Source organism: Mustela nivalis (genome assembly GCF_964662115.1).
Source record: "Mustela nivalis genome assembly, chromosome: 14".
Classification (NCBI taxonomy): Eukaryota; Metazoa; Chordata; class Mammalia; order Carnivora; family Mustelidae; genus Mustela; species Mustela nivalis.
In genome coordinates this window covers 10,561,528-10,584,153 of record NC_139033.1, presented here as the reverse complement: position 1 = coordinate 10,584,153, position 22,626 = coordinate 10,561,528, and the positions used below count along the sequence as shown (strand labels likewise).

Sequence of the window (22,626 nt, the reverse complement as noted above, 5' to 3'; positions counted from 1 at the left end):
TTTATAAGGATGAATTTCCCAAACACAGAAATATGGGAAGAACTATAGACTATTTTCAAATATGGTGCATGTTAACTAGTAAGTAAAAACAACTCGAGCTTGTCCTCTGTCAGTTTCACCAGACTCCAGTTTTCTCTCCCATTAGCTCTCCTGGAGAACGGGCAACTTACTCTTTGCGGAATCCAGACTGACTTTCTTTGCAAGACACGACGACAAAAGCCGCCCCAGGGAAATTAACATCCATGTTGACTTTGGACTCCGAAATCGGAAACTCCTCAGAGGGGAACTGCTCCGGCGCTGTCTGCAGAGAAATTTAACAAGGAAAGCCACAGGCTACACACAGGAGAGCACTTCATCCCCCAACTCCCAAGCAAAGGACAGAGCCAATGCATACGCAGTCACAGGATCCCAGGGACAAGAAAGCCGTCAGGGAGGGAGGCCACTATGGATGGGACAAGATGGGAAAGCCACGAGGAAAAGGAGACTGGTTCAGCGGGGCTTAGGGGGCTTGGGGAAGAGTGTGTGTCATTTAGAGCAAGCCAGTAAGACTTCTAATTAAAAGTTATAGGCCCGGTGCAGGGACATGAGAGCTTTAGTCGTCTACCTGCAGGAAGGAGCAGATCTGTTTCGTCAGCTCCAGCAGGCTCTCCTCGCCCTGGTGCAGGGTCCGGGTGATGGCCACGTGGAGCCACTCTCTCACGGTCTGCGAGCTGCCCTGGTAGAAGAGGTCTGTGGCCGAGCAGTTCTGGGAGTGGACGCAATGCTGCAGAGACTGTGCCAGGAGGATGGAGCTGGAGCTGATGGTGCCATCTGCGGCCAGGAAAGAAAACCTGAATTCGCCAGGACCACAGACACCAATGGCGGGCAGACGTGGGTGAGAGCAAGCAGCCTGCCCAGAAAACCAGGATGGGGCAACTCGGACAGAGCGTCTCAGAGGAGACATTACTGATCAGATCCTGCAGGCTGGCAGGTTGGGGGCTGGGGTTCACATCAGCGGTCTAAATTTTTCCTTTCTTTTAAGCAACAAAACTGTTCCTAAAATCAAATCTGAAGTGGCGGCCTCAGGTCTATGAAACAGAAATGGAACTGCTCGGATGCAGGGGTTCCCAGAGCCTGATATACTCGTGTGCCCAGGCCCCTCCCGAGCTGCCCGAGGAGCTGCTAGGGAGTGTGTAAAGCCAGTGTGAGGTCACTACGGCAAAGCTTCTTCCACAATCGCTTTAAAGCTGTCCAGATGTTTTGGAGCCTCTAAGTTCTTGGGGGTGGGCCAGGGGACCCCAGCACACTCACGCTCACTAGGACCTCCACAGCTGGCAGATGCCCGCTGGGCCTTGAGGGCCGTCTACCCTCTCACCTTGTCCTCCTGTCTTAGTTGCTGGGAGGCCAAGGGGAGGCTGAGGTGCTGGGGGAAGACAGAGGCGCCCCTTTGTCTTGGGCTGTGCTAAGCAGGTTCGTTGCTTGGCATTCACCAGAAGCCTCGCTAAGGGCCCCAACGTTAGGAGATACACACAGCCTGGCCCACCGAAACAGCTCCACCAGAAGTCACAATGAACCGATGAGGCTGTGGAGGAGCTTGGTAAAAGGTACATTCTCAGGTGGTGCCTGTTGGCGTAGTAGGTAGCGCGTCAGTCTCATAAAAGGTACATTTTCCTTTCTGAGCAAGGCCTGTGACAATGACTGTGGCCACAGGACAGTGACAGGACTTCCTAAGTGATGCTTAAATTTCCCTTGATCCACAACTTGGTCGGGATGCTCAGTGAGTGCTTAGCAGGTCAAGGACTAAACAGGTCACGTAGCATACTTCCATTTTTTAAAGCGAGCAAGTGCTGCCCAGATCATTGCGACTCTTTAGGGCCGTTTATCTACACCAGCTGAAGGCCTGTGTCACCCGGAGAGCGAGTCCCTCACCCCCAGTCTCCTGCCTGGGGCTGGGCTGGCGCTTAGGGCCGCCCCATCCCGAGCTGTTGTCACTAGGCCGGCCAGAAGCTAAGGCTCACCTGGGAGGGGAGGGGCCAGGAGCTGATTGGACAGCAGCTGCAGGTGCTCCAGGGTGATGTCCCGGATGGCGGGGATGTGGAAGAGGCGGGTGAACAAGTGCGGCAGCTTCGGGGCGAAGATGTTGAGCAGGGCCACGCGGCAGTACAGCCGAGCCAGCGCCGCCTCGCACCGCAGCAGCTCTCTGCAGGGAAAGCGGGGGACGCGCTAAGCGCCGGAGCTCGGGCCGGGCCACAGGCCTCTCTTCCGGCCCTGGAATCTGCACGCCAACCTAGTCATTTCGGTCTTAAATAAAAAGTCATGTTTAAATATGTTTGGATTTTCTCTACTCAGAAACCACCGTGGACAAACAGAGAATCCACACAAAACTTCTACGTGTATGTTCACACGAGCATTACTTGGGAGTGGCCCAAACTGGAAACAGAGCAACGTCCATCAAGCGAGGAAAGGTAAATGCACACACTGGAACATTCGTCAGCAGTAAGGACGAAGTGCCAGAACCTGCTACGCCATGGATCAACCTTGAAGACATTGTGCCAAGAAAAGGAGGCCAGACACGAAGGGCCCCACAATACATGGTTCCATCCACACAGGCTTGTCCAGAATCAAGCAAATCCATAGAAACGGGACAAAGCTGAACTAGAGGAGAGAAGGGGCACAGGTTTCTTCTTTATGGGATGAAAATGTTTTAAAAGTGATTGTGGTGGGACGCCTGGGTGGCTCAGTTGGTTAAGCAGCTGCCTTCGGCTCAGGTCATGATCCCAGCGTCCTGGGATCGAGTCCCACATCGGGCTCCTTGCTCCGCAGGGAGCCTGCTTCTCCCTCTGACTCTGCCTTCCACTCTGTCTGCCTGTGCTCACTCTCACTCGCTCTCTCTGACAAATAAATAAAATCTTTAAAAAAAAAAAATAAATAAATAAAATCTTTAAAAAAAAAAAAAAAGTGATTGTGGTGAAGACAGTACATATCTGTGTATATATACTAAACACCCCCGACTTGTATGCTTTAAAGGGGTGAGCTACACGGTCTGGAAACCACAGCTCACTAAAGTGCATACAAAACATTCACCGTGAACACTTTGTGTGATGAATTTTTGAAGTAATTAGCATTTACCTTGAATAATAGCTCATTAGTGACTAAACGGGTCTCATTTAGAATTGCATCTCTTGGGGGCACCTGGGTGGCTCAGGCTCGGGTCATGATCCCAGGGTCCTGGAATTGAGGCCCGCATCGGGCTCTCTGCTCAGCATGGAGCCTGCCCCCCACCCCCCACCCCCCGCCTGCCTCTCTTCCTACATGTGATCTCTGTCTATTAAATAAATAAAATCTTTAAAAAAAAAAAAAAAGAACTGCATCTCTTGGCAAATGATCTAATCCTAAGCATAGGAGAGGCTCCCTGTATTTCTTCAACTAATCATCATTATTAAAAATTCTCCTGGCATTAGCAAAGGAAACAGTCAACAAAACCAAAAGACAACTGACAGAATGGGAGAAGATATTCACAAACGACATATTAGATAAAGGGCTAGCATCCAAAGTCTATAAAGAACTTATCAAACTCAACACCCAAAGAACAAGTAATCCAATCAAGAAATGGGCAGAGGACATGAACAGACATTTCTGCAAAGAAGACATCTAAATGGCCAATACACACGTGAAAAAGTGCTCAACACCACTGAACATCAGGGAAATACAAATCAAAAGCACAGTGAGATACCATCTCACACCAGTCGGAATGGCTAAAATTAACAAGTCAGGAAATGACAGATGCTGGCAAGGATGCGGAGAAAGGGGAACCTTTTCTGTTGGTGGGAACGCAAGCTGGTGCAGCCGCTCTGAAAAACTACATGGAGGTTCCTCAGAAAATCGAAAATAGAGCTACCCTATGACCCAGCAATGGCACTACTAGGTATTTACCCTAAAGATACAAATGTCGTGATCCGAAGGGGGCACCTGCACCCCAATGTTTATAGCAGTGATGTCCACGATAGCCAAACTATGGAAAGAACCTAGATGTCTAACTACAGATGAATGAATAAGAAAGATGTGGTATATATACACAGTGGAGTATTACGCAGCCATCAAAAGAAATGAAATCTTGCCATTTGCAACGGTGTGGATGGAACTAGAGGGTATTATGCTGAGTGAAATAGGTCAATCAGAGCAGGACAATTATCATATGATCTCTCTGATATGAGGAATCTTGAGAGGCAGGGTGGGTGGGTCGTGGAGGGTAGGGAGGGAAAAAAAAATGAAAGAAGATGGATCAGGAGGGAGACAAACCGTAAGAAACTCTTAATCTTGTGAAACAAACTGAGGGTTGCTGGGGGGAGGGAGAGGGTGGTTGGGTTATGGACATTGGGGGAGGGTATGTGCTATGGTGAGTGCTGTGAATTGTTTAAGACTGATGATTCACAGATCTGTACCCCTGGGGCAAATAATACATTATATGTTAATATAAAAAAATTCTCCTGGTATTAAGCACTTAACTAAAAAGGCAAGTTAGAAGCAGCCCTATTGTCTCTAAAAAGTCTAGGTTTAAAACCCACTTGGACCCATCAGGGCTCACCCTGTAGTGCCTACTGATCTGAATTAAATGTAATGCTGTTCTACCCTAACTCAGATCTGGGCATAACGGTAACTAAAGAAGCCACATAAGACCTGGTGAGTTTGTACAGCTATGAAGACAAACACAGCTGAGATGCTGCATTTAAGTGGTTTCTTTCTTCTCTCCACCAGCCTAGAATATTCTTACGCCGGACTTTAAAACAAACCACCTCTACTTGCCTGTTGCCTCCCTCCGCGGAGGTCGGTTTGAGGGTGCACGGGCACCGCTCAGAGGGGTCGGGCCAGCAACACAGAGGAGGTCGGAATAAAAGCCCTCACTGACTCCCTGCAGCTTCGTCCTCAGATTTCGGGGCCGCAGCTGGGGTGAGACTATTTCGGGCCTGCCCAGTAGTCCCTGCTCTGTCCCTGCAGACTGTTAATGCCTCTGAGGCTACTGCTGAACCGTCTACCACTCTAAGTCCTCTCCCAGACACGTGAGCGCCTTAGGAAGAGCACACTGCTGAGGGTATCTGTACTATGGTGAGAAATCCAGCCACTTTCTTGATCAAACAAACCCGTGGGGCAGACTTCTTAGTTCTCCTAACACCGAGATCACCACCATAATCCCAAGAATAAATGTCCTACATCGACAGCCTGATTGTAACTTTACCAAGTGCTTTCTTGCCTTCTCGCTCAGCTGCTAATCAAAGGTCATTAAGTTACATCTATCAGAGCCATTTGCTAAAAATACAACTCGCTTATGAAATAAAGCTTTAAAAACGTTTAGGACTATCGCATTGATATTCAAGCCTGTATGTTCTGGGATCCTTTTCAACAGATACTTTGAGTCTACAACTTGAGCCAGCATCCCGATCAGACAATGGGAGGCTCTGGCGAAGAATGAGACAGAGCCTCTGCTTTAGAGAACCTCAGTCTAGGAGGAAGAAACACAACACAGTGAATAAAGTAAACCGAACTCGCACAAACTTGCAGGCAAGAACATCAGGTCCTAGAGAGGAAGTGAGATGTGGCGCTAGGACAACACGTGGCTTCATGCTTACGTTAGCTGGGGAGGCAAAGCCCTCTCTGGAAAGGCAACATAGTGAGATCTGAATGACAAGAATGAGACAGGCACGCAAAGTTCAGGGTAAAGGGAAGAGCAGGCGCAGAGACCCCACGGAGGACACGAGCACTGTGTGTGAGAGATGCGGAAAGGCCAGCACCGCTGACAGAGGACATGGAGAAGCAGAGACTTGGGGGCCCAGGCAGGGCTTTCACGAGTCAGGTTAATGGTCTGAATTCTACTCCAAGGGAAATGGAAAGCCACGGCAGGTGTGGATTAGAGGAGAGAGACCATCCACGGAGGGCAGGCATGTGCTTCCTTAGAGACCTCCGCCCAGTGCTAGGCACAAAGCACACACTCAGGAGTAAACACTTTGTTTGCTCAATGGAGAGATGAGCCGGCTGCTCCCACCAGGCCTGGACATCCTCTTTGTTACCTCTTCTGGACTGGCTTTACTCTTTACAGCTTTTCCACTCTCTTCTGGATCTCCAGCCCTCCCCTCCCCCCTGCAGCTCACAGCAGAGAGCCTGTGGCAGAGGTGGGGTGACACCAGATCGCACATTTCTTCCCAACCCCTGCCATTTACTGTTACTTTACTAGCTTCCATCTCTCTAACTCTCAGCTTTGAAGGAAAAGCTGGTCAAAAGCTGTGGTAGAGACATAATAAGCGCACTTCTGTGATCCACTAGAAAGATGGGCTCAGTCTTACCTGTGAATCTGAAGGTTGGTATTGTCCAGCGTGACCAGCCCATTGGTGGCCGTCCTTCGGTAGCCTGCCGGGGGCCTCTCCAGCATATCAATAGGGTACCAGTACCGGACCAGCACACCTTCACTTCGGAGGTACGTTTCTACCTGCACTAACTCATTTACCTACAACAGTTAAAGAAACGGTCTATTTGACTTTTTGGGCACTGACTTTTCCCCCTCAAGTTTTAAAATATATATGTATATATATCAAAGTTTCACGGTAATAAATGTCAGTTTCACATCATTGAATCTCTAAGAGGTCAAAGACATCTGGTTAATATTTAGTGTTTTCATACTGGTTTTCAAATTTTAACTGGTATGTAATCATGAATTAGAAATTTAAGACAGGGGCGCCTGGGTGGCTCGGTTGGTTAAGTATCAGAATCTAGTTTTGGCTCAGGGCCTGTTCTCAGGGTTGTGGTAAGGAGTCCTGTATTGGGCTCCTTGATCGGCATGGAGCCTGCTTAAGATTTTCTCTCTCCCTCTGGCCTTCCCTCAACTCTAATAAAAATTAAAAAAAAAAAAAAATTAAAGACAACAGGGCTATATTTCAGTCACAATTCAGTGCATATTGTTTTATGTTCACTGTTTTTATGCTGACAACTCTGTAAAAGCATGGAGTGCCTGGGTGGCTTGGACAGGTTGGGCATCTAACTCTTGATTTTGGTTTGGGTCGTGATCTCAGGATAGAGGGACTGAGCTCCATGTTGGGCTCTGTGCTTAGTGGGGAGTCTGCTTCTCTTTCTCTCCTTCTGCTCCCCACCACACCCCCCGCTCATGCTGTCAAATACATAAAACTTTGAAAAAAATAATAATTTTGGAAAAGCAGGAAATCTGATAGCTCTATTTTATTGCAGGAAAGTAAAAAAGTAAACTCATGCATATAGGCTTTGGATTTAAATATGAACGTAATTTTTGTTACAGATTATTATTAAAACCTAAAAGAATCAAACTATTTGAGAAATAACAGAATTATTTTAATAAATTTCCTATTTTTCTAATTTATACTTGCACATATTTCCACTGCTGAGAAACATGGTCAGTTATATACTTTCTGATAACCAGGATCAGAAGTTTATATCAGAAGGCAGTGGGAAATTAATAGTATTACTAATAGAATTTTCTACTTAAATGTTCACCTTAGTAAGCCACCAGTCAATAACCTCTCTTAAAAACTTAATGATTCAGGGCGCTTGGGTGGCTCAGTTGGTTAAGCAACTGCCTTCGGCTCAGGTCATGATTCTGGAGTCCCGGGATCGAGTCCCACATCGGGCTCCCAGCTCCAAGGGGAGTCTGCTTCTCCCTCTGACCTACTCCCCTCTCATGCTCTCTCACTCTCTCTCAAATAAATAAATAAAATCATAAAAAAAAATTCAACGATTCAAGGGGCACCTGGGAGGCTCAGTCATTTGAATGTCCAACTCTTGGTTCCAGCTCAGGGCATGATCTCAGGGTTTAGCTCGAGCTCCACGTCAGGCTCTGCGCTCAGCAAGTAGTCTGCTTGAGATTCTCTCCCTCCTCCCTTGGCCCCTCCCTACTGCTCCCATGCGTGCACTGTCTCTCTCAAATACATTGAAATCTTTAAAAAAATTAATGATTCATAATTAAGTTTGGGTGAAACAGAGTCAGTAAAAATGGAAAGCTTTCCATTTCACACCATTAATGGTACCTACATGACCTGTTGCTCTGTCTCTGTCTGGACAGATTCTAGTTTATCTATGGGGCAACAGATCCTTTTTCATCAGAGACTTTTAGGCTTGAACTATGTATAGGTTCATCAGCTTTTCTCATCCAGGAAACTTCTCACATGCCAGCACGTGCATGAGACCTTAGGATCGTGGAGTCATCACTTTCACAAAGGACCCTATTTTCAAAAGAAAGCTTTGGCTTTGTCCAGATGCATTTTCTGTTCCTTTTTTCCCACCTATAACACCCCCACCCCCAACCGGAGAACGCCACGGGTTTAACACACTCGTGCTGCATATTGGAAAACCGAGGCTGGGAGAACCAGCAAGATGATGTGATCAAAATCATAAAACTATTTCTTTTATTTATATCTGTAAAGGTCATGCCAACCATCCACTTATCAAGGACCACGGGAGAATGTTCCTGGGACTTGGGTAGGAAGAATGGAGGGATGGCCTGAACACGGCTGACAAAATGGCGGCAGAGGCAGCGTGGTCTGAAGGGGGCCGCCAGCGCAGCATTAACAGCTTATCATCATCTATCATCAGCCCTGATCTGGCCCACAAGAAAGCCTCAGGAAAGCCTTTTGGTGTGAGCAGTTAGCTCACTTTCTTCATCCCTAATCTGAAGAATAATCCATCTGCATGACTGGGTTTTTTAAAAAGATTTATTTTTTTAATTTGAAAGAGAGCAAGTGAGTGAGAGCAAACATGAGCACGGGGGGGAGGGGCAGAGGGAAAGAGACAAGCAGACTCCCCACACTGAGCAGGGAGCCCAGTGCTGGGTTTGATCCTAGGACCCTAAGATCATGACCCGAGCCGAAAGCAAACATTTAACCCAACTGAGCCACCCAGGTGTCCCTGTATGATCGCTTTTTAAGGCACAGGGAGACTGAGCATGAACGTCTCAGTGTATATAGAAGACTGTTTACTCACTGAATCAACATCTAAGACAACTCCATGAAGCCCAAAGGTTTTCAGCATGCCCCGGATGGCGAATTTGGGCAGAGCAGTTCCCACAGTACTGCTGGCTACGTTGTTGCTGTCGGGAGAGCGGGTGACTACTGTGAGGCCTGAGGACAGAAGGAGAAGTTTTTTCAGAAGCAAGTACCATTATCAAATTGGGACCCTATATTTTAGAGCCTAAAATAGCTCTACAGCATCTAACAATACCTCAGTTTAGTTGTAACTAAAAAAGGTACAAAGGTCAGTCTTGAAGATCGTATAAAAAAACACTGTGAGAACTCTCATAATAAAAACCAAATAAGCCAACTCAAAAAATTGACAAGGGATTCGAATAAACATTTCTCCAAAGAAAAATGAAGATACTCATGAAAAGATGTTCCATGTCATTAGGGACACAAGCCCAAGCCACAGTAAGACCCCACTTCACCCCCACCCACTGGGATGACTGTAATCTAACCAACAGAGAGTAGTAAGTGTTGGCGAGGATATGGACAAAATGGAAGCTGGATGCATTTCCAGTGGGAATGTGAAATGGTGCACTTCGGAAAATCGTCTGGCAGTTCCTCAAAAAGTTCAACTTGTCATAGGACCCAGCAATCCCACTCTTAAATATTTACCCAAGAGAAAGGAAAACACACACTCACAGCTGCATTACTCATAACAGCCTGAAGTTAGAAACAACCCAAGTGTCCATCATTTGATCAGTGGATTAAAAAATGGGGTACCACCCGCACACTGGAGTATTATCTTGCCATAAAAAGGAACAAAGTACTAACACATGCTACAACATGTGTGTACCTTGAAAGACTGCGCTGTATGAAAGAGGCCAGACCCAAAGACCCCATGTTGTAGGATTCCATTCATAGGAAATGTCCAAAAGAGGCAAGTCCATAGGGACAAAAAGTAAATTAATGGGGCTCAAGGAAAGGAGAAATGGGGAATGGTGGGGGTACAGGAGCTCTTTTTGGAGGATGAAAATATTCTGGAATTAGAGGCAATGGTTTGGCGGTTATACAACCTTGTGAATCTACTAAAAACTGAATTGTATCCTTTAAGAGGGTAGATTTTATGGTTTGCAAATTATATCTAAAAAAGAAAAAGAGAATGAAAATATATATTTCTGCTTCTGTTCCTGATGTTCTCATATCGTTGTGAAAGTCTGATAATGAGTGGTTTCCAGTTTTCTTTCTTGTGCTTTTCCGAAATTTCGTTTCCTCAAAAAATGCAATAGATTTTTAATCAAAAGAATAAACACGCTCTATTAAAATTCTAAAAAAGCAGTGCAACCACACATTCGTGGTTCCAGCTCAGCAGCCCTGACCTAAGCTGGGAGGCCTATCTGGACCCCTCGCCACCCATGCCCCGTTTCTCCCTCTGCCCCAGTACCCCGTCTCACTCTGTGGGTGCCAGCGAGCTCACACAGGAATGTGCAGGCGGCCACTGGAGGCCACACAAGCTTTAGGGCCTCACAGAAGAGGGGCTGTGAGAGGTCCTGTCATTCCACAAAAGGAGAGTCACCCCAGGCGAGCTCAAGCTGCTCTGCTCACACTCAAAGTGAACACCCAACCCCTCAATCCACGAAGCTTCACAGATGAAGTAGGAGGGAAAACAGAACCTTTTCGAACTTTATCAATTGTGAACTTGTTCGCTTCGTCTTTAATGTCTTCAATGGTGGGAAGATACAGGTCTCTTGGGATACCGCCGTTCTCCTCGTAGAGAAATTCAACCGTCTGTCGGGCAATGTCCACCATACCTAAAAAAATATGACTGCACTGGTAACTCTCCGAAGAGTACACGGTCTTTGGATCAACCATAACACTGACTCATACTGAGAATGACGAGTTAAGAGAATCCTTCAAACACCGTCCACAGAAGTACAGAGCCTTTTGGGGAAGGTAATTATGGGGGTCTAGCAACTTTCAAACACTCGATGCCCTACTTGTTGGAACCCTTCAAATTTCTCCTCAGAAACACAAGCATGTGTGTGTAAAGGTCCACAAGCAGTCCCTGAAGCACCACTCAGAAATCCCCAAATGGAGATGAGGAAAATATTCAGCAATACAGAATGGTTAAAAATCATTTCATTTCCTAAGTAGAGGGCAAACAGAGGGTAACAAGTGAGGGAAGGTTTGCTTCTTACTTTGTACGTTTTTGTACTATGTGATTTTTACAGCCATCGCATGTTGCTTAAGACAGACAGAGCTCCACCAGCTTCTCCTACCCAGCACTGGAACTGGCTGTGTTCTTCCTTCCCAAGGGAGAACACGTCGTTACGTTCACCAGCAGCACCACTATCAATTAATAAATGCAGTCAACACCTGTCCCTGAAGAGACGGCCCTGCGGGGCGCACGGGGCGGTGAGGTACAGTGTCTCCACCTGCCAGCGCGGCCGTAGCTCCCACGCTGCATGGGTTCCGACACGGGGGCGGCCACAGGCGCTGCCACGCAGGCTGATGGCCTGCACGCCCGTCTCCTAGTCCTTTACATGCTGGCCTTGCTGGAGGGAAAAGGCACAGCAATTCTGAGAGCACACTTTGGAAGGAGGAGGCTGCAATTAGAGAAGGATGCCTGGAGATAGAGCTGTCAGAGAGAACAGAGGTGTGGCCGGACATTGGAAGATGATGGAAAAATCATCTTTGCAACATTTTCCAAAGGAACGGGGGACAGGAGAACAAATCCTGGGCTGTCGACCCAGCAGGAATCCAGGAACACGGGAAGGATGCCGAGGTCAACCACGCTCAGGACAGGGGTGGGGTCAGTAACCTTCCTCGGGGACTGGACAACAGGAGGCTGCTCTACCTCACGGGGGTGGTCCTTTGGGTACCACAAGCCATCCCCCAGCCTCCTTTCCACCTCTGCCACGGCTTCCATGAAGATTATATTCAAAAGGTAAATGTTTTAGGTTTAAATTAATTTGGTTCACATGACTAGTCACAGCACACAGACGGATTCCTAGAGAATGCCTTGGCAAGAGGCCACATTAGGGGCTGGAGGCCCGTCTGGGGGACTCATCGGTCCCCCTCTGGTCCAGGGCCACTTTTGGATGATCAGATTTTCTGCTGCGCTGTCTATACCTTCCCCTAACCACAATGGGAGCAGAAAAAGAGGAGGCACCCTTGGCCACAGATGCTGAGGATGGCTCTGGCACCAAAGAGGAAAAGAGAAGAAATCCTAATGTAAGCAGAACCTATATCAAAATACAGGCAAAGCAACCAACGATCACATACAGGGGCTTTCCACCTGCACACTGTAAATTCTCTACCCCCTTTCCTACTCTCTCCAAAGCGGTAAGAAGCAGCAGCCCCCCTGAAAACAGTGCTTTATGGTTCTCAGTGGAAGCCAGATGTCAGCCCGTCTGCTCGTGATCTCCACTCAAATAGCAGGTTGTCAGAGAAGCCACGCGAGACTGGCCTGGCCAAGCTACACACGTGCCGGACCCTGATCTACCGCACAGCCCCGACCACAGGTCACCTGCCATGGCCCACTGGGTGTTTCCCTCGCCGGGGGCCCGTCGCCCAGGAGGCAGGCTGACTGCAGGGACAGGTAAGTGGGATGAACGGTTGGCTCAACACATGCCACCGCATCAAAGGCCTCCTGCCGCTGAAGCCTGCGCTGCATGGGTGCCTGGAGGCGGGAGGCAGCGCACCTGCCATTGCATTAAGTTAGCGTCGTTACAACCTGAGAGAAGGTCTGTTCTGCCCTCCAACAAAGCCCACGAGGGCATTTCCTCTCAGATGCTGAAAACAGATGGGGAAGAGCCAACTCCCTCTGGGATCTACGACACTGAATTGTGTTGCTCCTTTGCTTACCACCTCCCAGTGGCTTCCCATCTTGCAGAGAATAAAATCCAAAGTCCTCACGCGCCCGACGCTTTTCCCTGCCCCCTGCCTCGTGCACTCCCACCAAGAGTCTTCCTAATGTCGTTCCCTCTGTCTCAAACTCAAGAGTAGAGAAGATTTACTACTTATCTGCCCCAGAGCTGGGTTGGCAGCTGAACCCGGGCTCTGACAAGAGCAGGAAGCAATCCCGCCATGTCACGGGAGGTGTGGCTATGCCCACAGGTTAAGTTTAAACAAGATCATTTCACTGTCATACGCCTCAGCTTCGGGGATAGAAAGCATGAAAGTAAATAAGTAAAAATCAAACTATACATTTACACAAGCTGATTCAGTCCTAGTGCCAACATGGGAGAAAAGTAATCACTGGATATCTGGGACCTGGCATATTAATTGGCTAAAAAATGAAGGTCTAGTGGGGACTTTCCTTTTTATTTGGTCCTAAGCTCAGGACAAGCTCAAAGAGGAGCAAGGCTGCTGACATAGGACAAAAATGAGAAACTTCTCACACATCCCTGAGGCCCCACGTTTGGGAGAAAAAAGCAGGTGCTTCACAAGATGAGAAAAATCCTCAAAACAGAAATTAGCTACCTGCACTCAAGACTCACGAATAGTCCACTGTCTGGGGGCTAAACTTCGCATTATTCTTTGCTAGAGAAACTATGCTCATGGAAGAAAAATACCACCATCATTACCACAGTGACATCTAAAACCATATTAACTGAACACTTACTCTGTGCCAGGCACTGTTCCTAGGAGCTTTACCTGTGTTAAAGCAGTTATTTCTCATATTCATAAAGGTGGTCACCATCACTGATTTCCGTGTTAAAGGGGAGGAAAGCCCAGCATGCTTCAGTAATTGTCCCAAGGTCAGACAGACAGCAAATAGCATAGCTGTAACTTAAGAGCCCAAATTATTAACCCCCAGGCCATCCAACTTTCCAGTACAACCATTTCAGCAGCCCATCAACCCAAACATGGAGTTAAGCTGACAGGCAAAGAAAAGGCTGGCAATAGAAGCCGAAGAGCACAGAGCTCAGGAAAGGCCAGGTAGAGGACAAGGTTAGGTGTGGCCTGACGTTAGATGAGCCCCACGTTCCTGATTTATGACTAAGTTTCATCTAAGCACAGCTCAAGTCATGATGTAGCTCACAAGGAAAGCGCAAAGCACCACACCTAGTTGTAAAGCACCCTTGATCTGGTCCAGGCCGGACTTGCGCTCTGCCTCATTGCGGAAGCGTCTTCGGATGGTAGGGAACACCTTGGTCTCCCAGGCTTTCACCAGTAGGGCGTAGTGGTCCTCCTGGAAGAGAAGGCAGAGGCATGAACAGAGAAGTACCTCATGTGGGCGTCGGCCCTTCCCCGACCTACACATCCCACCTACTCCAAGGCCAGCAGCAGAATCACACCTTCAGATGCCAGCGCAGGCAACAGCCCCGACTGTGGCAAGCCCTCTGAAGCCCAGTAAGCCCTCCACACTGACCCAGTGCTCAATCACTAGCAGGGTACTCCATTTCTCCCACACCCAGATCAGTACTGGGCCTAAGAGCTTAGCAGGTACTGCTACTGATATGTGGTTTCAAAGATGAATGTTCCAGAGCTCCCGTTCACACTCAGGGACATAACTGGAAATGTCCCCACTCCAGCCTTGCACCCTCAGATCAAAGTCATTCCTGGAGGCTCGTCCAGTCACCAGGGAGCCGCCCGAGCGCCGGGGGCCTTGTACCTGGGGAACATCATCATCATCCTCGTCATCACTTTCGTCGTCTGCGATGGGAGGTGGGTGGGGGTCTGGGCCCGAGGTGATGAAATTCTCATAACTGAGTTCGACTTTATAATGACAGGAGGTGTCACTGTCATATTCTGCAACAGAGCACAGTGACAGTGAATTCGAGGCAAGAGCAGGCCAGAAAGATCATGAACTTCTCTCCCCCTTAGACAAACCAAAATCTCCTCATTTGTGAGAAAGACTCCTAGCACTTGAAGGGATTTTAAAGGAGCCATGGAGTAACTAATTGTGTGTCATAATCCTGATTCCAAAAATTGTTTCTATGAATAGAACTCATGCAATTCACAGAAAAATTTGGAAAGTTCTTCATCAGGAGAAAGAAGTAAACAGAATCATAAAACAGTCTGCAAAACCAAGCCAGTTATAGTCTGCACACACCTTTAGATCAGGAAGCCTGGTTTTATTTGACTATGAAATTTGCCAAATAATTAGGAGAGCTTTTTCATTGTGCACTAACACCTACCACCTAGATTCCACAATTAGTATTTTATCAGTCTTTGATGACCTCAGTTGTTTTTTTTAATGACCTCAGTTTTATTTTATTTATTTTATTTTTTTTTATGACCTCAGTTTTAAAACAACTTAAATAATTAATATTTTAAAAATAGAGGCAGCCACAAAATTCTGGGGCTTTTAGCCATCTTATAAAAAGTGGATAGTCTTTCCGGCTTGCATTTCCATGTGGCGATGCTCTGGCGGCACTGAGGAGTGGCAGGCGTCCTGGATGTGGGGAAATGTACCTTCTAGGCAGCGAAAGTACAGTGACCCCATCTCCTGTTCCCTGTTTTCTTTCACCAGGCCCACGAGAGCGAGCCTAGGTTGGCTGGGTTATGAATCAGCAGCGCCTGCATTCCCAGGAAGCAGTGGGGGCCCCGGGAGGCGGCGACTTACGCTGCTGAGCAGTGGCCACAGCGGCAATGCGGCATGGTGGCCCGTGAGTGCCCGGGTCGGACGCAATACTGGTGCCGGCGTCGTTGTCGCTATCAGATGCCATGGCGAAGGGCAGGGCCTCAAAGTTAGCGCTGATCTCCTCGGCCAGATCGGTGCACAGGTCGGCGGCGTTGCGGTGGGCCTGCCCTTCAGCATAGGCAAATGGACGGGAGCCAAAGTTAGCTCGAGTCTTGGTGTTCTGGGAAGGAGAGCAAATAGAGGATTTGAAAGGGGTTAGGTTTGTTTAGTTATTTAACACTCCAAGAAGAATGTCACTCAACATCAAACCAGAGGAAGGGCCCCAGCTCTGGGAAAGCATATGGAATGAGACAGAGGGGTCCGTGTAACTGCGTGCTCTGGGGCTGAGACGGAGCCCTGCACAGGTCACTGCCTCCCCCCACCCCCACGTCACTCTCCCAACCCTATGCTATTCAGACGGTGACCGTCCCTGTCCCCAACACTGTTCCTTCCTGCCTGATGCTGCCGCACAAGCTGCTCCTTTCACCGGGGACATGTTTCTCCTCTGATTTTGCCAAGTTAAGGCCAGTTAAGCCAGACCTGGCTCAAGCATTGCTTCTTCAAGGTAGTGGGGACATGGTCAGATTGGCTTCCATAAAGGCTATGATCTGCAATCATACCATGATGGTTAATTTCATTGTCAGTTTGGCCACAGGATGCCAGACTAAACATTACTATGGGGTGTGTCTGTGAGGGTGCCTCTGGATGAGATGAGCATTTGAGTGTGGGTTCAGTAGAGTACACATCGCCCTTCCCAGCGTGGTTGAACACCACCCAAGTTCCTAAGGAGAACTCGTTTCCCTTCCCAGTAAGATTAACCTGCCTTTTTCTGAATGTGAACCACAGGCCACATCCCACCAGAGACGTCTTCGAGATACGGGGACAGGCGCTGGCCACAGTATGTGAAGTACACCCGGCCCTTGGCTGGCTGCCCCGGAGGAGGGGGGGTCCCCTCGGTTCTCTCCCAGCCAATTCCTGCCACGTCACCTACAGCAGAGAACGGGAAGGAGACATCTTGTTTTCCCTTCCACTGATTATTAAAGAAACTTCCAAACTGCAACCAGCATGGTGAGGCCATATATCGGCTATCTTTATTTATGCCACTAATTACGTCTGAAAAAGGTCTGAAGTTATGTATTGCACTTGAGTAAATGCAAACTGTTCACAAGAAAATGCCCAGTGTCTAAGTCACACATTAAATGTAGCCTTTATCTTTCTGGCGGCCAAGACAAAAAGGGAAAACATTGGGAAGGATTTTTTTTTTAAATAGAGAAACAGAAGTTTTTCCCTTTTGACACATGGAAAATTACTTATGGCACAAAGATAAAAAGGTAGTATTTTCTCGGCAAGTTTGTGGAAGATTTAGAAATGGTCTTAATACTATAAAACCCAACACACAGTGTAAGCTAGAGGTACATGGTTAAGTCCCCTTCTGTCCCACCTGCTACTTATATGTTTAAGGCATTTTTGTGGGAAGCGAAGACAAGCCAAGGTGCTTTCGGATGAGGAACTGAACAGGATAGAGCTCAGAAGCCCAGAGGAGCACGACCAGCACATCGGCGCTCCCGCGCTGGCTGCTCCAGGCACGCTGCTCGCACGCGGGGACATATGATTAGTCTCTCTTCACCAAGTGAACTCTTCACCAAGTGCATGGAGTTCTACAATTCTGCTTTTGATTACAGTCTCCTGTACTCCACATACCACTAGGATGGGCTTCCCAAAGCCTGGGGACTTATCACCATTTCCCATGGCATCTCCAGGGCCCAGAGAAGCACCTGGCACACGGGAGATGCCCAGCAAGTATGTACTGATGCACGGACACCAGGCGTGTTGGCACAGAGGCTAAGATGCTGCTGTAAAAAGTGAGTTCTTGATTCCTACCCAGACACATTTCTCTAGGAAGAGGATGGCATGTTTGCCTAAGGTCCTGTGCAAAACTTTCTCAAACAGTAAACTGTGACTGTTTTGTGCTGGAAACATTTAAGTGCTCAGCTGAAATGTCCCAGTTTTGCTCCAGAAAATGTGAGAGCAGTAACTGCTGGGAATGATCTCTAAGTCATAACTTGACCACTGCGCTCCCTGGAAGGGGTAATTTAACAAGCAGCTCCCTAAGTGAAGTGATGGCAAAATCACCCCCAGCCAGCTGCACAAGGTGACCTGATGGATCAAGGGACTTATTATTCCCCATGTGAGCAGCCCAGACCATCTACCACGTAGGACAAGTTCAGCTTCCTCAGAAACGATGTACTGTCTGAAACTACGTAGCCAACACGTCTGGGGGCTTCTAATGGCAAGAGGACAATGCCTACACTTTGCTCCTCTACTAGAGCAGGAAGGACCCATCCCAGTTCACAGAGAAAGATACTTATTTGGAGGCTAAAAAGAAGAGGGAGGAGGGTTTTTATTGTTGTTTTAACTGAATCAACGGTCTACGTGACTCAAACTTCTGGGCAGATGTGTCGAAGCAGGACAAGATGTTTAGGCCCCCAAGAACAAAGTGTACAGCACGTTAGCTATGGGTAACGCATTCTGCAAGTTCCTCAGGGCTGGTGATAAACTTTTTTTTTTTTTTAACCTATTTATCTGCTCATCAGTGAAAAGCTGACAAAAGGCTCAACTTCAAAGAGAAGCAAAAATCTCAGGTTTTTCTAAGGTTGCAGGAACGGAAGCACATAGGACTCCTACCTTACCAAATGGAGGTTCTTATACTGGCCTCCGGAAAGGAGCGGTTTGGTGTAAACTAGCCGACGGCAATGACAAGTACTTGGCTTTCACTAAAAGACAAATTGCCCGTTTCCCATTGCCAAGTTTCTTTACTTTTAACCCATTTAGACAAAATCTGGGAGCAACAGAAATACACAACGTGTTTCAAAAAAAAAAAAAAAAAAGCTCCCACCACACTCACCAGGAGACAGAGTCACGTCCAAGCGCACGCTCTTCCACTGTAATAAACTGGAACCATTGTAGTGCACGGCTCGGCCATTGCTAGGAAATCGAGCAAAGCAAAGTCAAAGCCAAGGCTGACTGGCCAATACAGAGGCAGTTAAGTAGTGAACAGGCTCAGGGGCTTCAGAAGCACAAGAGTAATGACGAGAGCAACCCTAAGAGCTATTCTCTTTGCCTCAACTTGAATATATTTCCAACTGGTATTTTATACAGTTTTGGAGGTTGAGACTATAATATTATTTTAGTATTAAAGCACCGACAACCACTAACTTTTTTTTTTTTTTTTAGCAACAGCAATAGTAGCCACTTACTTATGGAAAAGACAAGTGCCCACTGGATTAGTCCAAGCCCCATCTCGTTTCTCTGCTTCTGTAGCGAAGCCAAAGGAAACGATTGGTCCCGTGTCGTCATCAGTATCTCCATAGGAAACAATTTCGATTTCCCAGTAAAAAGATGGGGCCTGAGGAAACACCAGAAGCAGGCAGGCAGTCAGAGGGCTCCAGCTGGGCCCTTGAAACTCGCTTTTTCTTTCAAGATGAAGGAAATAGGCAAGAGATCGTGTGCTTTCTCACCTGAACGGGCAGTGGTGAGGTGGCATAGATAAATGTGCCCCGGGGCAGACCACCCCCAGCGCTGGGGTCAGCCAGGAAGGTGACGGAAGTAAGGTGTGATGAGAACATGCAGGCTCGGACGGGCGGGAACACTCGTGAGGGGCTCCAAGTGATCTCTTTGGGCTACAATGGGGGGAAAATGCCTCCTTCAGTACGACTGCAAACACAAATTCCCTTAACTTCTCAAAGAAAAAAAATTTTTATCTAGTGGGATTATAATATAGGTTCACTTTTTAAGAATAGACCCTGTTTTTACAAAGGAAACTGTATTTAAAAAAAGGCAGTCTAGGGGCACTTGGGTGGCTCAGTTGGGTAAGCATTTGCCTTTGGCTCAGGTCATGATCCCAGAGTCCTGGGATTGGGTCCCGTGTCAGGCTCTTTGCTCAGCAGAGAGCCTGCTTCTCCCTCTCCCACTCCCCCTGGCTGTGTTCCCTCTCTCACCATCTCTTTCTCTGTTAAATAAATAAATAAAACCCTTAAAAAAAAAGAAAGAAAGAAACTGGAGATGATGCAGATAGGCAACAAGAAAGCCTGAGTGGGGAAACTGAGGCACAAGGGTACACTGGACTATTAAGTTTCTACTTATTGACACGGAAAGGCAGTCATCATCTATGGAGGCAGAAAAACTAGATGCAAAACAGTGTGAACAGCAGAGATTCGTTGTCATGCAAAAAATACAGGGATCCATCATGCCGTAACCCTGACAACGCTAAATGGAGATGTTGACATTTCAGGCGACATTTTGCAACATTGTTGGTGCAACCATCACCACTATCAAATTTTAGAGTGTTTTTGTCCCTCTTAAGTCCCTACCTGTTAGCAGTCACTCCTCATTCCCTGCATCCCTGCCCTGCAAGTCTCTGGCAAGGACCCATCTGCCTTCTGTCTCTAGATCTGTCTGTTCTGGACATTTCAAATAGATGAGAACCCATAATACACGGTCTTTTGTACCTGGCTTCTTTCACTCTGTAATTTCAGGGTTTATTCATATTGTGGCACAGATCACTACTTCATCACTTTATTTTTTTTTGTTTTTTACTTCTTAACTTTTTTTTTTGCATTTTTCTGCATACTTTAAAAAATTTTTTAATTTCTTTTCAGCGTAACAGTATTCATTGTTTTTGCACCACACCCAGTGCTCCATGCAATCTGTGCCCTCTCTAATGCCCACCACCGTTCCCCCAACCCCCCACCCCCTGCCCCTTCAAAACCCTCAGATTGTTTCTCAGAGTCCATAGTCTCTCATGGTTCACCTCCCCTTCCAATTTCCCTCAACTCCCTTCTCTCCATCTCCCCTTGTCCTCCAAGCTATTTGTTATGCTCTACAAATAAATGAAACCATGTGATAATTGACTCTCTCTGCTTGACTTATTTCACTCAGCATAATCTCTTCCAGTCCCGTCCATGTTGCTACAAAAGTTGGGTATTCATCCTTTCTGATGGAGGCATAAAACTCCAGAGTGTATATGGACCACATCTTATCCATTCGTCCGTTGAAGGGCATCTTGGTTCTTTCCACAGTTTGGTGACTGTGGTCCTTGCTGCTATAAACATTGGGGTACAGATGGCCCTTCTTTTCACTACATCTGTATCTTTGGGGTAAATACCCAGTAATGCAATTGCAGGGTCATATGGAAGCTCTATTTTTAATTTCTTGAGGAACCTCCATACTGTTTTCCAAAGTGGCTGAACCAATTTGCATTCCCACCAACAGTGTAAGAGGGTTCCCCTTTCACCACATCCTCTCCAACACATGTTGTTTCCTGTCTTGCTAATTTTGGCCATTCTAACTGGTGTAAGGTGGTATCTCAATGTGGTTTTAATTTGAATCTCCCTGATGGCTAGTGATGATGAACATTTTTTCATGTGTCTGATAGCCATTTGTAGGTCTTCATTGGAGAAGTGTCTGTTCATATCTTCTGCCCATTTTTTGATATGATTATCTGTTTTGTGTGTGTTGAGTTTCAGGAGTTCTTTATAGATCCTGGATATCAACCTTTTGTCTGTACTGTCATTTGCAAATATCTTCTCCCATTCTGTGGGTTGCCTCTTTGTTTTGTTGACTGTTTCCTTTGCTGTGCAGATGCTTTTGATCTTGATGAAGTCCCAAAAGTTCATTTTCGCGTTTGTTTCCTTTGCCTTTGGAGACATTTCTTGAAAGAAGTTGCTGTGGCTTATACTTCCTCACTTTTTAAAGCTGAATAACATCCCATTTTATGGAGATATGCACTCATTTGATGCATCTATTCATCAGGGAGGTAAACATCTTGGTTGTTTCCACTTTGGGGCTATTACAAATAAGCTGCTAAGAACATCTACCGAGATGCCAATTCGGAACACTTTGCCACTTTTGCTTTCTAATCAACTCTCAATCTCTATGTATACTTTTATCATTATAACTTATATTATATGGACTATAGATCTAAAATTTTCTTTTTTTTAAAAGATTTTCTTTAATTGACAGAAGACACAGTGAGAGAGGGAACACAAGCAGGGGGAATGGGAGAGGGAGAAGCAGGCTTCCCTGCCGAGCAGAGAGCCCGATATGGGGCTCAATCCCAGGACCGTGGGATCATGACCAGAGCCGAAGGCAGACACCCAACGACTAAGCCACCCAGGCACCCCTAGATCTAAAATTTTCTAAGTTTTTTCTGTTACTGATAATGTGAGAAATTATTTACAAATTAATGAGTTCTGCTCCTTTGCTGTGATCTTTCATTACTCAGAATGTCAAATTGATGCGCCCGGACATTCAGAGACGATAGCGCATCAGCACAGAGCGTGCACCTTCCCACGGCTTTGCAAACGCTCATTCTAAAGGGCACTCGGGGGCCAGCGGCCTTCTTTAACGCGGCGCCCGGCAGCTGGGCTCACCTGTCTCCGGTCGGCCTGCAGTGGCGGCGGCGGCGGCCGAGCGCAGTCCCGGTAGAGCATCCGCAGCCGCTCACACTGCACCTCCACCACCGCCAGTCGCTCTCCTGGAGGGGAGCACACGGAACACGTGAACGTTAGTCCCACACCCCCGAGAGAGCTCCAGCTCTTCTGGAGTTGGGTCAAAACAATTAAATGCTTCGGAGATTATGCAAATTCCTTAAAAAAATAATAAAAGCCAATAGTCTGCGATAGCTTTGTCTACTACACAAAGCAGCGCAGCAACACGGGCAAGTGCGTGAGTTCTGAAGTGGGGCTGCCTGGATCCAGGACCTGGCTTCGTGACCCGGCATTTACCGTCTCGTTTCCGGTACGGGAGTAACAACAGCACCTGCGCCTCACAAGGTCATGAGGAGATGAAGTAACACAAGTGGGGCTTTTAGTTAAGTCCCTAGCACAGGACGAACACTCAATAAAATGGAAGCTCATCATTGAAACGGATTTTTAAAACATCTACTATCTATTTAACATCTCCTAGGAGCAAGGCACAGTGCTCGGTGCTGGAGAATACAAAGATACGTGAGCCCAAAGCTCCCGCCCTAGGAGGACAGAGGAGAGGTGT

At 47.2% G+C, this 22,626-nt stretch overlaps 1 protein-coding gene across 11 annotated transcripts in view; it reads right to left on the bottom strand.

Annotated features, from left to right (window-relative positions):
* Nucleotides 1–22,626, bottom strand: part of HECTD4 (HECT domain E3 ubiquitin protein ligase 4) — a 184,725-nt gene that overhangs the window by 26,559 nt on the left and 135,540 nt on the right. For all 11 annotated transcript variants that reach the window (XR_014302557.1, XM_082698252.1, XM_082698254.1 and 8 more), the window contains 14 exons: nt 22,008–22,111; nt 19,095–19,256; nt 18,834–18,982; nt 18,482–18,561; nt 16,400–16,563; nt 15,520–15,757; nt 14,566–14,702; nt 14,016–14,142; nt 10,619–10,756; nt 8,974–9,110; nt 6,315–6,475; nt 1,998–2,179; nt 605–810; nt 171–301 (listed from right to left, as the gene is read on the bottom strand). Coding sequence is in view for 10 of the 11 variants with exons in the window: in XM_082698252.1 (XP_082554378.1) it covers nt 171–301; nt 605–810; nt 1,998–2,179; nt 6,315–6,475; nt 8,974–9,110; nt 10,619–10,756; nt 14,016–14,142; nt 14,566–14,702; nt 15,520–15,757; nt 16,400–16,563; nt 18,482–18,561; nt 18,834–18,982; nt 19,095–19,256; nt 22,008–22,111 (2,116 nt within the window). In the remaining variant the exon portion in view is untranslated. The remainder of the gene's footprint in view (nt 1–170; nt 302–604; nt 811–1,997; nt 2,180–6,314; nt 6,476–8,973; nt 9,111–10,618; nt 10,757–14,015; nt 14,143–14,565; nt 14,703–15,519; nt 15,758–16,399; nt 16,564–18,481; nt 18,562–18,833; nt 18,983–19,094; nt 19,257–22,007; nt 22,112–22,626) is intronic.